The sequence below is a fragment of the Heptranchias perlo genome, chromosome 23 (genome assembly GCF_035084215.1).
Source record: "Heptranchias perlo isolate sHepPer1 chromosome 23, sHepPer1.hap1, whole genome shotgun sequence".
Lineage (NCBI taxonomy): Eukaryota > Metazoa > Chordata > Chondrichthyes > Hexanchiformes > Hexanchidae > Heptranchias > Heptranchias perlo.
This window is the reverse complement of record NC_090347.1, coordinates 47,660,243-47,677,131: the sequence shown is the minus strand read 5'-3', so window position 1 is coordinate 47,677,131 and position 16,889 is coordinate 47,660,243. Positions and strand designations below refer to the sequence as shown.

Here is a 16,889-nt window from a genome sequence, read left to right as displayed (position 1 = left end):
GAACAGAGAAGATTGAGAGGAGATTTGATAGAAATGTTCAATATCATGACGGGTTTAGACAGAGTAGATAGAGAGAAACTGTTCCCATTGACGGAAGGGTCAAGGACCAGAGGACACGGATTTAAGGTGATGGACAAAAGAACCAAAGGTGACTTGAGGAAAAACATTTTCACACAGCGAGTAGTTATGATCTGGAATGCACTGCCCGAGGGGGTGGTGGAAGCAGATTTCAAAAAGGAATTGAATAAATACTTGAAGGGGAAAACATTTGCAGGGCTACGGGGCAAGAGCGGGGGAATGGGACGAACTGGATTGCTCTGAAAAAGAGCCGGCATGGGCTCGATGGGCCGATGGGCTTCCTTCTGTGCTGTAACCATTCTATGATTCTATCCTTCTCGATCTGTCTGCAGCCTTTGACATGGTTGACCACGTTGTCCTCCTCCAATGCCTCTCCTCCATTGCCCAACTCAGTGAGACTGCTCTCGAATGGTTCCGCTCTTACCTATCCAATTGTAGCCAGAGAATTTCCTGCAATGGCTTCTCCTCCCACCCCAACATGGCTACCTCTGGAGTACCCAAGGATCTATCCTTGGCCCCTCCTTTTCCTCATTTAAAAACCTGCCCCTTGGCGACATCATCGTCAAAGTTCCACACGTACGCTAATGACACCCAGTTCTACCTGTCCACCACCTCCACTGTCTCTGTGTTGTCAGGCTGCTTATTCGACATCCAGTCCTGGATTGGCTGCAATTTCCTCCAGTTAAATATTGGGAAGACCGAAGCCATTGTCTTCGGTCCCCACCACAAACTCCGTTCCCTAGCCACTAACTCCATCCCTCTCCCTGGCCACTGTCTGAGGTTGAACCAGACCGTTCGCAACCATGGCGTCCTATATGACCCTGAGCTGAGCTTCCGACCCCGTATCCGCTCCATCAACATGACCGCCTACTTCCACCTCCATAACATGGTCCATCTCCACCACTGCCTCAGCTCATCTGCTGGTGAAACCCTCATCCATGCCTTTGTTACATCGAGACTCGACTAATCCAATGCTGTCCTCCGGGCCTCCCATTCTCCATCCTCCGTAAACTTCAGCTCATCCAAAACTCTGCTGCTCGTATCCTAACTCGCACCAAGTCCCGTTCACCCATCACTCCTGCACTCGCTGACCGACATTGGTTCTTGATCTCCCAATGCCTCAAATTTAAAATTTTCAACCACGGCCTCTCCCCTCCCATTATCTCTGTAACCTCCTCCAGCTCTACAACCGCACCCTAAACTCTGTGTTCCTCTGACACTGGCCTCTTGTGCATCCCTCCCCGCTCCCTTCACCGCACTACTGCCAGCTGTGCCTTCAGCCATCTAGGCCCCACACCCTGGAATTCCCTCCCTAAACCCAGCCACCTCCCTCTCCTTAAAACCCACCACTTTGACCAAGCTTTTAGTCACCCCTCCCGATATCTCCTTTGGCTCGGTGCCCATTTTTCTGTGAAGCACTTGGGAAGTTTTCCTTTGTTAAAGGAGATAGACAAATGCAGGTTGTTGTTGATTATTAAACACACTGCATATAACTGTGTCTATAGTTTGTGTAGAAGACGTTAAAGACCCATGAACAGCAACAGATTACAGTCTTACAGTTTCTTCCAGGCAGCTAAATACAGAAGTGTGGTTAATAATTAATAGGAAATGTGTTACAGGTCAGCAACACAAAAACACAGAGCTACAGTCCCTTCACAGAACCTTCCGGGTTTTGTCTGATATTCCGGACTCCCAACCCCCTTCCCTCAGGGTGTGAAGAGTCTTAATTCCGCTTTCCACAACCAAATCTCTCAAAATTGTTGCACAGGCAGAGAACAAAACAACTTACCACTCAGCGCCAGTGTCACACTCTCAGGCCAGGTACAGCACGGGTTAGATACAGAGTAAAGCTCCCCCTACACTGTCCCATCAAACACTCCCAGGACAGGTACAGCACGGGTTAGATACAGAGTAAAGCTCCCTCTACACTGTCCCATCAAACACTCCCAGGACAGGTACAGCACGGGTTAGATACAGAGTAAAGCTCACTCTACACTGTCCCATCAAACACTCCCAGGACAGGTACAGCACGGGTTAGATACAGAGTAAAGCTCCCTCTACACTGTCCCATCAAACACTCCCAGGGCAGGTACAGCACAGGTTAGATACAGAGTAAAGCTCCCTCGAAACTGTCCCATCAAACACTCCCAGGACAGGTACAGCACGGGTTAGATACGGAGTAAAGCTCCCTCTACACTATCCCATCAAACACTCCCAGGGCAGGTACAGCACAGGTTAGATACAGAGTAAAGCTCCCTCTACACTGTCCCATCAAACACTCCCAGGGCAGGTACAGCACGGGTTAGATACAGAGTAAAGCTCCCTCTACACTGTCCCATCAAACACTCCAGGGCAGGTACAGCACGGGTTAGATACAGAGTAAAGCTCCCTCTACACTGTCCCATCAAACACTCCCAGGACAGGTACAGCACGGGTTAGATACAGAGTAAAGCTCCCTCTACACTGTCCCATCAAACACTCCCAGGGCAGGTACAGCACAGGTTAGATACAGAGTAAAGCTCCCTCTACACTGTCCCATCAAACACTCCCAGGGCAGGTACAGCACAGGTTAGATACAGAGTAAAGCTCCCTCTACACTGTCCCATCAAACACTCCCAGGACAGGTACAGCACGGGTTAGATACGGAGTAAAGCTCCCTCTACACTGTCCCATCAAACACTCCCAGGGCAGGTACAGCACAGGTTAGATACAGAGTAAAGCTCCCTCTACACTGTCCCATCAAACACTCCCAGGGCAGGTACAGCACGGGTTAGATACAGAGTAAAGCTCCCTCTACACTGTCCCATCAAACACTCCCAGGGCAGGTACAGCACGGGTTAGATAGAGTAAAGCTCCCTCTACACTGTCCCATCAAACACTCCCAGGACAGGTACAGCACGGGTTAGATACGGAGTAAAGCTCCCTCTACACTGTCCCATCAAACACTCCCAGGACAGGTACAGCACGGGTTAGATACAGAGTAAAGCTCCCTCTACACTGTCCCATCAAACACTCCCAGGACAGGTACAGCACGGGTTAGATACGGAGTAAAGCTCCCTCTACACTGTCCCATCAAACACTCCCAGGGCAGGTACAGCACAGGTTAGATACAGAGTAAAGCTCCCTCTACACTGTCCCATCAAACACTCCCAGGGCAGGTACAGCACGGGTTAGATACAGAGTAAAGCTCCCTCTACACTGTCCCATCAAACACTCCCAGGGCAGGTACAGCACAGGTTAGATACAGAGTAAAGCTCCCTCTACACTGTCCCATCAAACACTCCCAGGACAGGTACAGCACGGGTTAGATACAGAGTAAAGCTCCCTCTACACTGTCCCATCAAACACTCCCAGGGCAGGTACAGCACAGGTTAGATACAGAGTAAAGCTCCCTCTACACTGTCCCATCAAACACTCCCAGGGCAGGTACAGCACGGGTTAGATACAGAGTAAAGCTCCCTCTACACTGTCCCATCAAACACTCCCAGGGCAGGTACAGCACGGGTTAGAGCCTTAACTTCACCCATCATGCAATACCCACTGTGGCAACAGTAAGACATTTTTACGTCACTCACAGCAGAGCATGAATTAACAAGGGGCACAGAATGCTGAGCCATATTACCAGACCTGGAGAGTTTGTCTGCGGGAATTTTGCTGGAGTTATGTGGTGCCCGAGGTTGGTAGCACCTTGAATACTGCGCTCAGTTCAGGTCACCAAGGTAAAGGGAAACATCCAAGTCTTGGGAGTGAGGCACAGAAGCACCATGAAGCTGACCCTTAGTGTCAGAGGGATTGAGTTATGAGGAAAAGCTAGAAAAACACAGACTCTTCAGCCTTGAAAGGAGACAAATTGGAAGGGGGGGCCTTATGAACGTAACCTAGAATCGTAGCATTATAGAAAATTTACGGCACAGAAGGAGGCCATTCGGCCCATCGTGTCCGCGCCGGCCAAAAATGAGCCACCCAGCCTAATCCCACTTTCCAGCACTTGGTCCGTAGCCCTGCAGATCACGGCACTTCAGGTGCACATCCAGGTATTTTTTAAATGAGTTGAGGGTTTCTGCCTCTACCACCCTCTCAGGCAGTGAGTTCCAGACCCCCACCACCCTCTGGGTAAAAAAACTTTTCCTCAGCTCCCCTCTAATCCTTCTACCAAATACATTAAATCTATGCCCCCTGGTTATTGACCTCTCTGCTAAGGGAAATAGGTCCTCCCGATTCACTCTATCTCGGCCCCTCATAATTTTATACACCTCAATTAAATCTCCCCTCAGCCTCCTCTGTTCCAAAGAGAACAACCCCAGCCAATCCAATCTTTCCTCATAGCTAAAATTCTCCAGCCCTGGCAACATCCTCGTAAATCTCCTCTGCACCCTCTTGAGTGCAATTACATCCTTCCTGTAATGTGGTGACCAGAACTGTACGCAGTACTCAAGCTGTGGCCTAACTAGTGTTTTATACAGTTCCAGCATAACCTCCCTGCTCTTATATTCTATGCCTTGGCTAATAAAGGAAAGTATTCCATATGCCTTCTTAACCACCTTATCTATCTATCTATCCTGCTACCTTCAGGGATCTGTGGACATGTACTCCAAGGTCCCTCACTTCCTCTACACCTCTCAGTATCCTCCCATTTATTGTGTATTCCCTTTGCCTTGTTTGCTCTCCCCAAATGCATTACCTCACACTTCTCTGGATTGAATTCCATTTGCCACTTTTCTGCCCACCTGACCAGTCCAGTGATATCTTCCTGCAGTCTACAGCTTTCCTCCTCACTATCAACCACACGGCCAATTTTTGTATCATCTGCAAACTTCTTAAACATGCCTCTACATTTAAGTCCAAATCATTAATCTATATCACAAAAAGCAAGGGACCTAGTACCGAGCCCTGCGGAACCCCACTTAACCCTGAGGTTAAGAAGGCATATGGAATACTTTCCTTTATTAGCCGAGGCATAGAATATAAGAGCAGGGAGGTTATGCTGGAACTGTATAAAACTCTGGTTAGGCCACACCCTGAGTACTGTGTACAGTTCTGGTCACCACATTACAGGAAAGATGTAATTGCACTGGAGAGGGTACAGAGGAGATTTACCAGGATGTTGCCAGGGCTGGAAACAGCCTTCCAGTCACAAACCCTTTGCTTCCTGCCACTCAACCAATTTTGGATCCAATTTGTCACTCTCCCTTGGATCCCATGGGCTTGTACTTTTTTGACCTATCTTGTCAAAAGCCTTGCTAAAATCCATGTAGACTGCATCAAATACACTACCCTCATCGACCCTCCTTGTTACCTCCTCAAAAAATTCAATCAAGTTAGTCAAACACGACCTTCCCTTAACAAATCCACGCTGACTGTCCTTGATTAACCTGTGCCTTTCTAAGTCACAGTTTATCCTGTCCCTCAGAATTGATTCCAATAATTTGCCCACCACCGAGGTTAGACTGACTGGCCTGTAATTACTCAGTCTATCCTTTGCTTCCTTTTTAAACAACAGGACAATGTTGGCAGTCCTCCAATCCTCCGGCACCACGCCTGTATCCAGGGAGGATTGGAAAATGATGGTCAGAGCCTCCGTTATTTCCTCCCTTGCTTCTCTCAACAGCCTGGGATACATTTCATCTAGGCCTGGCGATTTATCGACTTTCAAAGATGCTAATCCCCTTAATACTTCCTCTCTCACTAAGTTTATCCCATTCAATATTTCACACTTCTCCTCCTTAACTTCAATCTCTGCATCGTCCCTCTCTTTTGTGAAGACAGACGCAAAGTATTCATTAAGAACCAGACCCACATCTTGCACCTCCACATATAGGTGACCTTTTTGGTCTCTAATAGGCCCTACTCTTTCCTTAGTTATCCTCTTGCTCTTAATGTATTTATAAAACATCTTTAGGTTTTCCCAAGTATCACAAGATACTGAGGTTAATCCGGAGTCACTATTTCAAGTTAAACCACAAGTGCAAAACAGGGGAACACAGGTACACAGGAACACAGGTACAAAGCGGCAGGACTGATATCAGGAAACCCTTCTCCACACGAAGGGTGATGAATACCTCCAATCCAGGTAGGGGAGTGGAAGAAAAAACTCGGGACATTTAAGATGGTGGAATCGTAGGAATACATTGAGGGATGAGCTCGATGAGCTGACTGGTCTCCCTCATCTGTGTCAATCTTTCTAATCACCGCCTGGCAATTCCTGCATGCACCGCTGCCACGTCCCCCAAATGGGACCCTATAGCCAGCAGAACGAGGAGACGTTCATCCCATCAGTCTGGGCTGGAACCCAGCTCTCTCGAATGACAGACCAGTGTCTGACCTGCAGCACCGCCCTGCTCTCACGAGGTGACTGTCAGACACCCCCCTGTGAGTCAGATCATTTATTGGGTCTGTGCTGCCTCTGTACTGAGGGTGAAGCCAACGTGCAAGAACACAGCCCTGTAACCCAGCAACCACCCGGAGAAATCTGCTCATCGGATTGGGCAGTTTACACATCCAATGATAAAGAACCAAAAGTCGAACTGCTCTCTGTGGGTTACGGTGTGTAAATCACCAGGAGGTGTGACACATGAACCCATCACACACTGAACACTGCTCATCACATTGGCAAATCACAACAGTTAAATCATTGGACACTCACCACTCCGACAAAGAGGGGTTTGGTGATGTCCAGGTTAGCTCTCCAGGAGAAGAACAGGGAGTAGCAGCAGAGCATCATCGCAAAGAGCCACAACACTGAGCAAGGGGGGGAGCTCCTGCAAACACACACCAATCGGAATCATCACCACACATGACTGTTTCCATAGTAACCACAAACTTACTGACATATCAACATCTTCAGACCAAGTCAACATTTCCCAGACTGGGTGATGAAAAAGTGGCAAGGGCACTACAGATCAAGACCATATGGGCAAGGGAATCAAACCCAACCCAGCCACTTCCCAATAAGTGTGCAGTGCTGCTGATCTCCAGGGTGCCACCTTTCTCCAGTTCAAAACCAGACAGAGCATTAAAAAAAAAATCACTGCAGGCAGGCACAGAAAAGGCTTGTTTGCCCACGGGTGAAATGAGAAAGGGATTTGATCACGCACGAGAAATGGTTCTTCGTTCCCTTTACTCAGTGATAACACAATCACACATCAGTGCATCGTTGCTACAATTGTTCATGGCATGGTGCAGAGTAGAAGATGCAGAGTTATAGGAAGTGAGCCTTATCACAGAATCATAGAAAGGTTACAGCATGGAAGGAGGCTATTCAACCCATCGAGTCCATGCCGGCTCTATGCAAGAGCAATCCAGCTAGTCCCACTCCCCCGCCCTATCCCCGTACCCCGGCAATTCTTTTCCTTTCAAGTACTTATCCAGTTCCCTTTTGAAGGCCAGGATTGAATCTGCCTCCACCACCCCCTCGGGCAGTGCATTCTAGATCATAACCACTCGCTGTGTAAAAAAGTTTTTCTTCATGTCACCTTTGCTTCTTTTGCCAATCACCTTAAATCGATGTCCTCTGGTTCTTGACCCTTCCGCCAATGGGAACAGTTTCTCTCTATTTACTCTGTCTAGTCCCTTCATGATTTTGAATACCTCTATCAAATCTCCTCTCAACCTTCTCTGTTCCAAGGAGAACAACCCCAGCTTCTCCAGTCTATCCATGTAACTACAGTCCTTCATTCCTGGAATCATTCCAGTAAATCTCTTCTGCACCCTCTCTAAGCCTTCACAGCTTTCCTAAAGTGCGGTGGCCAGAACTGGACACAATACTCCAGTTGTAGCCAAACCAGTGTTTTATCATGACTTCCATACTTTTGTACTCTATGCCTCTATTTATAGAGCCCAGGATCCTGTATGTTTTTTTTAGCCTCTTTCTCAACCTGCCCTGCCCATTTCAACGATTTGTGTACATATGTCTCTCTGTTCCTGTACCACGTTTAGAATTGTGCCTTTTAGTTTATATTGCCTCTCCTCATTCTTCCTTCCAAAATGTATAACCTCGCATTTTTCTGCGTTAAATTTCATCCGCCACGTGTCTGCCTATTCCACCAGCCTGTCTGTATCCTCTTGAAGTCTATCACTCTCCTCCTCACTGTTTACTACACTTCCAAGTTTTGTGTCATCTGCAAATTTTGAAATTGTGCCCTGTACACCCAAGTCCAAGTCATTAATATATATCAAGAAAAGCAGTGGTCCTAGTACTGACCCCTGGGGAACACCACTGTACACCTCCCTCCAGTCTGAAAAACAACCGTTCACCACTACTCTCTGCTTCCTGTTATTTAGCCAATTTTATATCCATGCTGCCACTGCCCCTTTAATTTCACGGGCTTCAATCTTGATGACAAGCTTATTATGTGGCACTTTATCAAACGGCTTTTGAAAGTCCATATACACCACATCAACTGCATTGCCCTCATCGACCCTCTCTGTTACCTCATGAAAAAACTCAATCAATTTAGTTAAACACGATTTGCCTTTAACAAATCCTTGCTGGCTTTCCCTAATCAATCCACACTTGTCCAAGTGACTGTTAATTCTGTCCTGGATTATCGTTTCTAAAAGTTTCCCCACCACTGAGGTTGAACTGACTGGCCTGTAGTTGCTGGGTTTATCCTTACACCTTTTTTGAACAAGGGTGTAACATTTGCAATTCTCCAGTCCTCTGGCACCACCCCCGTATCTACGGATGTTTGGAAGATTATGGCCAGTACCTCCGCAATTTCCACCCTTACTTCCCTCAGCAACCTAGGATGCATCCCATCCGGACCTGGTGACTTATCTACTTTAAGTACAGCCAGCCTTTCTAGTACCTCCTCTTCATCTATTTTTAGCACATCCAGTATCTCAACTATATCTTCCTTTACTGAGACTGTCGATGTCCAATGAATCCCTTTACCTCCATCACTGCTGCTTTATGAGAATTCAGGGCCTGCGGGTTGTTTGTGGAGGGGGACAGATGGTGAGCTGTCAATCCACTGATCACTCCTGCTTCAACTGGAAGGGACAAGTCTCAGGCCCTGCTCACTGGCCTACCTGACTGCAATATTCACCGCGTGGCATCAATAGGAGGGGGACGGGGGAAATAGAAGGAAGTTTTGTCAAAATTTATCACACAGAGATGGAGTCCTATTGGTCAATCACACCTGCCCCACCCCACCAAACAGTGGAGGTAAGAAATTAAACCCCAGTCACAATCAGCGAGTTAGGATGGAGGGAATTTAATGCACAGGGACTGGGGGGGGGGGGGGGGGGGGGGGGGAGATGCCGCAATCCCTGCGCGGGACCGGGGGAGGCACCGCATTTACTGCGCGGGACGGGGGGAGGCACCGCATTTACTGCGCGGGACCGGGGGAGGCACCGCATTTACTGCGCGGGACGGGGGGAGGCACCGCATTTACTGCGCGGGACGGGGGGAGGCACCGCATTTACTGCGCGGGACGGGGGGAGGCACCGCATTTACTGCGCGGGACGGGGGGAGGCACCGCATTTACTGCGCCGGACGGGAGGAGACACCGCATTCACTGCACAGGACTGGGGGAGACACAGCATTCACTGCACAGGACGGGGGGAGACACAGCATTCACTGCACAGGACGGGGGGAGACACAGCATTCACTGCACAGGACGGGGGGAGACACAGCATTCACTGCACAGGACGGGGGGAGACACAGCATTCACTGCACAGGACGGGGGGAGACACAGCATTCACTGCACAGGACGGGGGGAGACACAGCATTCACTGCACAGGACGGGGGGAGACACAGCATTCACTGCACAGGACTGGGGGAGACACAGCATTCACTGCACAGGACGGGGGGAGACACAGCATTCACTGCACAGGACGGGGGGAGACACAGCATTCACTGCACAGGACGGGGGGAGACACAGCATTCATTGCACAGGACGGGGGGAGACACAGCATTCACTGCACAGGACGGGGGGAGACCCCGCATTCACTGCACAGGACTGGGGGAGACACCGCATTTACTGCACAGGACTGGGGGAGACATAGCATTTACTGCACAGGACTGGGGGAGACACCGCATTTACTGCGCCGGACGGGGGAGGCACCGCATTTACTGCACAGGACTGGGGGAGACACCGCATTTACTGCGCGGGACGGGAGGAGACACCGCATTTACTGCACAGGACTGGGGGAGACACCGCATTTACTGCACAGGACTGGGGGAGACATAGCATTTACTGCACAGGACTGGGGGAGACACCGCATTTACTGCACAGGACTGGGGGAGACACCGCATTTACTGCGCCGGACGGGGGAGGCACCGCATTTACTGCACAGGACTGGGGGAGACACCGCATTTACTGCACAGGACTGGGGGAGACACAGCATTCACTGCACAGGACTGGGGGAGACACCGCATTTACTGCACAGGACTGGGGGAGACACAGCATTCACTGCACAGGACTGGGGGAGACACCGCATTTACTGCACAGGACTGGGGGAGACACCGCATTTACTGCACAGGACTGGGGGAGACACAGCATTCACTGCACAGGACTGGGGGAGACACCGCATTTACTGCACAGGACTGGGGGAGACACCGCATTTACTGCGCCGGACGGGGGGAGGCACCGCATTCACTGCACAGGACTGGGGGAGACACAGCATTCACTGCACAGGACTGGGGGAGACACAGCATTCACTGCACAGGACGGGGGGAGACACAGCATTCACTGCACAGGACGGGGGGAGACACAGCATTCACTGCACAGGACGGGGGGAGACACAGCATTCACTGCACAGGACGGGGGGAGACACAGCATTCACTGCACAGGACGGGGGGAGACACAGCATTCACTGCACAGGACGGGGGGAGACACAGCATTCACTGCACAGGACGGGGGGAGACACAGCATTCACTGCACAGGACGGGGGGAGACACAGCATTCACTGCACAGGACTGGGGGAGACACAGCATTCACTGCACAGGACGGGGGGAGACACAGCATTCACTGCACAGGACGGGGGGAGACACAGCATTCACTGCACAGGACGGGGGGAGACACAGCATTCATTGCACAGGACGGGGGGAGACACAGCATTCACTGCACAGGACGGGGGGAGACCCCGCATTCACTGCACAGGACTGGGGGAGACACAGCATTCACTGCACAGGACGGGGGGAGACACAGCATTCACTGCACAGGACTGGGGGAGACACAGCATTCACTGCACAGGACGGGGGGAGACACAGCATTCACTGCACAGGACTGGGGAGAATGCCTTTACTGCATGATAACTGATGGAGAGAATGCATTTACTGCCGGTGGTGGGAGCTGCAATTTATACCTTTTGAAGCCCGGCAGCAGGATGGCTGAGAGTGCCAGCGTTGCCCCGATTGCTGACAGTTCAGTCTTTATTTGTGCCATCTGATAACTGTAGAGAACAGAGAGGTACAGAAATTAGCTCTGCAACCAATTAGCTCATTGTGATTCCTTGCCCTCTCCTCCCTGGTTATTATGCTAAGTAAATAAATACACAACCTTTAATGGAAAAATATCCTCAGGAATTTCACAAATAAACATAACGAAAGTAGACACCAAACCAGGAGGGGAAAGAATAGGAGGGGTGACAGGAATCAGTGGAGTGCACCCCATCTGCCCTCCATCTGAACACAACCTGACCTCCTTCAGTATAGAACCTATCTTTGTCTTTGATTTTAAAGGTAAATATACTGATCACATGCCCCCAGTGGGGTTCTATTACCCTATCCAATCACACGCTCCCAGTGGGGTTCTATTACTCTATCCAATCACACGCTCCCAGTGGGGTTCTAGTACCCGATCCAATCACAAGCCCCCAGTGGAGTTCTAGTACCCTATCCAATCACACGCTCCCAGTGAGGTTCTATTACCCGATCCAATCACACGCTCCCAGTGGGGTTCTATTACCCGATCCAATCACACGCTCCCAGTGGGGTTCTATTACCCAATCCAATCACACGCTCCCAGTGGGGTTCTATTACCCTATCCAATCACACGGTTCCAGTGGGGTTCTATTACCCGATCCAATCACATGCCCCCAGTGGGGTTCTATTACCCAATCCAATCACACGCTCCCAGTGGGGTTCTATTACCCGATCCAATCACACGCTCCCAGTGGGGTTCTATTACCCTATCCAATCACACGCTCCCAGTGAGGTTCTATTACCCGATCCAATCACACGCTCCCAGTGGGGTTCTATTACCCGATCCAATCACACGCTCCCAGTGGGGTTCTATTACCCAATCCAATCACACGCTCCCAGTGGGGTTCTATTACCCTATCCAATCACACGCTTCCAGTGGGGTTCTATTACCCGATCCAATCACATGCCCCCAGTGGGGTTCTATTACCCAATCCAATCACACGCTCCCAGTGGGGTTCTATTACCCGATCCAATCACACGCTCCCAGTGGGGTTCTATTACCCAATCCAATCACACGCTTCCAGTGGGGTTCTATTACCCTATCCAATCACACGCCCCCAGTGGGGTTCTATTACTCTATCCAATCACACGCTCCCAGTGGGGCTCTATTACCCTATCCAATCACATGCCCCCAGTGGGGTTCTATTACCCAATCCAATCACACGCTTCCAGTGGGGTTCTATTACCCGATCCAATCACACGCTCCCAGTGGGGTTCTATTACCCGATCCAATCACACGCTCCCAGTGGGGTTCTATTACCCTATCCAATCACATGCCCCCAGTGGGGTTCTATTACCCAATCCAATCACACGCTTCCAGTGGGGTTCTATTACCCTATCCAATCACACGCTCCCAGTGGGGTTCTATTACCCGATCCAATCACACGCTCCCAGTGGGGTTCTATTACCCGATCCAATCACACGCTCCCAGTGGGGTTCTATTACCCGATCCAATCACACGCTCCCAGTGGGGTTCTATTACCCAATCCAATCACATGCCCCCAGTGGGGTTCTATTACCCAATCCAATCACACGCTTCCAGTGGGGTTCTATTACCCTATCCAATCACATGCTCCCAGTGGGGTTCTATTACTCTATCCAATCACACGCTCCCAGTGGGGCTCTATTACCCTATCCAATCACATGCCCCCAGTGGGGTTCTATTACCCTATCCAATCACATGCTCCCAGTGGGGTTCTATTACCCTATCCAATCACACGCTCCCAGTGGGGTTCTATTACCCAATCCAATCACACGCTTCCAGTGGGGTTCTATTACCCTATCCAATCACATGCCCCCAGTGGGGTTCTATTACTCTATCCAATCACACGCTCCCAGTGGGGTTCTATTACCCTATCCAATCACACGCTTCCAGTGGGGTTCTATTACCCTATCCAATCACATGCCCCCAGTGGGGTTCTATTACCCTATCCAATCACATGCCCCCAGTGGGGTTCTATTACCCTATCCAATCACACGCTCCCAGTGGGGTTCTCTTACCTTATCCAATCACACGCTCCCAGTGGGGTTCTCTTACCCTATCCAATCACACGCTCCCAGTGGGGTTCTCTTACCCTATCCAATCACACGCTCCCAGTGGGGTTCTCTTACCCTATCCAATCACACGCTCCCAGTGGGGTTCTCTTACCCTATCCAATCACACGCTCCCAGTGGGGTTCTCTTACCCTATCCAATCACACGCTCCCAGTGGGGTTCTATTACCCTATCCAATCACACGCTCCCAGTGGGGTTCTATTATCCAATCCAATCACACGCTCCCAGTGAGGTTCTATTACCCTATCCAATCACATGCTCCCAGTGGGGTTCTATTACCCTATCCAATCACATGCTCCCAGTGGGGTTCTATTACTCTATCCAATCGCATGCTCCCAGTGGGGTTCTATTACCCTATCCAATCACATGCTTCCAGTGGGGTTCTATTACACTATCCAATCACATGCTCCCAGTGGGGTTCTATTACTCTATCCAATCACATGCACCCAGTGGGGTTCAATTACCCTATCCAATCACACGCTCCCAGTGGGGTTCTATTACCCTATCCAATCACATGCTCCCAGTGGGGTTCTATTACTCTATCCAATCGCATGCTCCTAGTGGGGTTCTATTACCCTATCCAATCACATGCTTCCAGTGGGGTTCTATTACACTATCCAATCACATGCTCCCAGTGGGGTTCTATTACTCTATCCAATCACATGCTCCCAGTGGGGTTCAATTACCCTATCCAATCACACGCTCCCAGTGGGGTTCTATTACTCTATCCAATCACACGCTCCCAGTGGGGTTCTATTACCCTATCCAATCACATGCTTCCAGTGGGGTTCTATTACACTATCCAATCACATGCTCCCAGTGGGGTTCTATTACTCTATCCAATCACATGCTCCCAGTGGGTTTCAATTACCCTATCCAATCACACGCTCCCAGTGGGGTTCTATTATCCAATCCAATCACACGCTTCCAGTGGGGTTCTATTACCCTATCCAATCACACGCTGCCAGTGGGGTTCTATTACCCTATCCAATCACACGCTCCCAGTGGGGTTCTATTACCCTATCCAATCACACGCTCCCAGTGGGGTTCTATTACCCTATCCAATCACACGCTCCCAGTGGGGTTCTATTACCCTATCCAATCACACGCTCCCAGTGGGGTTCTATTACCCTATCCAATCACATGCTCCCAGTGGGGTTCTATTACTCTATCCAATCACACGCTCCCAGTGGGGTTCTATTACCCTATCCAATCACACGCTCCCAGTGGGGTTCTATTACCCTATCCAATCACACGCTCCCAGTGGGGTTCTATTACCCTATCCAATCACACGCTCCCAGTGGGGTTCTATTACCCTATCCAATCACACGCTCCCAGTGGGGTTCTATTACCCTATCCAATCACACGCTCCCAGTGGGGTTCTATTACCCTATCCAATCACATGCCCCCAGTGGGGTTCTATTACCCTATCCAATCACACGCTCCCAGTGGGGTTCTATTACTCTATCCAATCACATGCCCCCAGTGGGGTTCTAGTACCCGATCCAATCACAAGCCCCCAGTGGGGTTCTATTACCCTATCCAATCACACGCTCCCAGTGGGGTTCTATTACCCTATCCAATCACACGCTCCCAGTGGGGTTCTATTACCCAATCCAATCACACGCTCCCAGTGGGGTTCTATTACCCTATCCAATCACACGCTCCCAGTGGGGTTCTATTACCCAATCCAATCACACGCTTCCAGTGGGGTTCTATTACCCTATCCAATCACATGCCCCCAGTGGGGTTCTATTACTCTATCCAATCACATGCCCCCAGTGGGGTTCTATTACCCTATCCAATCACATGCTCCCAGTGGGGTTCTATTACCCTATCCAATCACATGCCCCCAGTGGGGTTCTATTACCCAATCCAATCACACGCTTCCAGTGGGGTTCTATTACCCTATCCAATCACATGCTCCCAGTGGGGTTCTATTACCCTATCCAATCACATGCCCCCAGTGGGGTTCTATTACTCTATCCAATCACACGCTCCCAGTGGGGTTCTATTACCCTATCCAATCACACGCTCCCAGTGGGGTTCTATTACCCTATCCAATCACACGCTCCCAGTGGGGTTCTATTACCCTATCCAATCACATGCCCCCAGTGGGGTTCTATTACCCTATCCAATCACACGCTCCCAGTGGGGTTCTATTACTCTATCCAATCACACGCTCACAGTGGGGTTCTATTACTCTATCCAATCACATGCCCCCAGTGGGGTTCTAGTACCCGATCCAATCACAAGCCCCCAGTGGGGTTCTATTACCCTATCCAATCACACGCTCCCAGTGGGGTTCTATTACCCTATCCAATCACACGCTCCCAGTGGGGTTCTATTACCCAATCCAATCACACGCTCCCAGTGGGGTTCTATTACCCTATCCAATCACACGCTCCCAGTGGGGTTCTATTACCCAATCCAATCACACGCTTCCAGTGGGGTTCTATTACCCTATCCAATCACATGCCCCCAGTGGGGTTCTATTACTCTATCCAATCACATGCCCCCAGTGGGGTTCTATTACCCTATCCAATCACATGCTCCCAGTGGGGTTCTATTACCCTATCCAATCACATGCCCCCAGTGGGGTTCTATTACCCAATCCAATCACACGCTTCCAGTGGGGTTCTATTACCCTATCCAATCACATGCTCCCAGTGGGGTTCTATTACCCTATCCAATCACATGCCCCCAGTGGGGTTCTATTACCCTATCCAATCACATGCTCCCAGTGGGGTTCTATTACCCTATCCAATCACATGCCCCCAGTGGGGTTCTATTACTCTATCCAATCACACGCTCCCAGTGGGGCTCTATTACCCTATCCAATCACATGCCCCCAGTGGGGTTCTATTATCCAATCCAATCACACGCTCCCAGTGAGGTTCTATTATCCAATCCAATCACACGCTCCCAGTGAGGTTCTATTATCCAATCCAATCACACGCTCCCAGTGAGGTTCTATTATCCAATCAAATCACACGCTCCCAGTGGGGTTCTATTACCCTATCGAATCACACGCTCCCAGTGGGGTTCTCTTACCCTATCCAATCACACGCTCCCAGTGGGGTTCTCTTACCCTATCCAATCACATGCTCCCAGTGGGGTTCTATTACCCTATCCAATCACACGCTCCCAGTGGGGTTCTATTATCCAATCCAATCACACGCTCCCACTGAGGTTCTATTATCCAATCCAATCACACGCTCCCAGTGAGGTTCTATTATCCAATCAAATCACACGCTCCCAGTGGGGTTCTATTACCCTATCGAATCACACGCTCCCAGTGGGGTTCTCTTACCCTATCCAATCACAC

The 16,889-nt window shown here is 50.0% G+C and overlaps 1 protein-coding gene across 1 annotated transcript in view; it reads right to left on the bottom strand.

The window, feature by feature from the left end:
- tmem260 (transmembrane protein 260) overlaps positions 1-16,889 on the bottom strand; it is a 75,695-nt gene that overhangs the window by 45,395 nt on the left and 13,411 nt on the right. Inside the window, exons 4-5 of the mRNA XM_068004441.1 lie at positions 11,389-11,475; positions 6,722-6,836 (exon numbers count right to left, since the gene is read on the bottom strand). Of these exons, the coding sequence (XP_067860542.1) occupies positions 6,722-6,836; positions 11,389-11,475 (202 nt within the window). The remainder of the gene's footprint in view (positions 1-6,721; positions 6,837-11,388; positions 11,476-16,889) is intronic.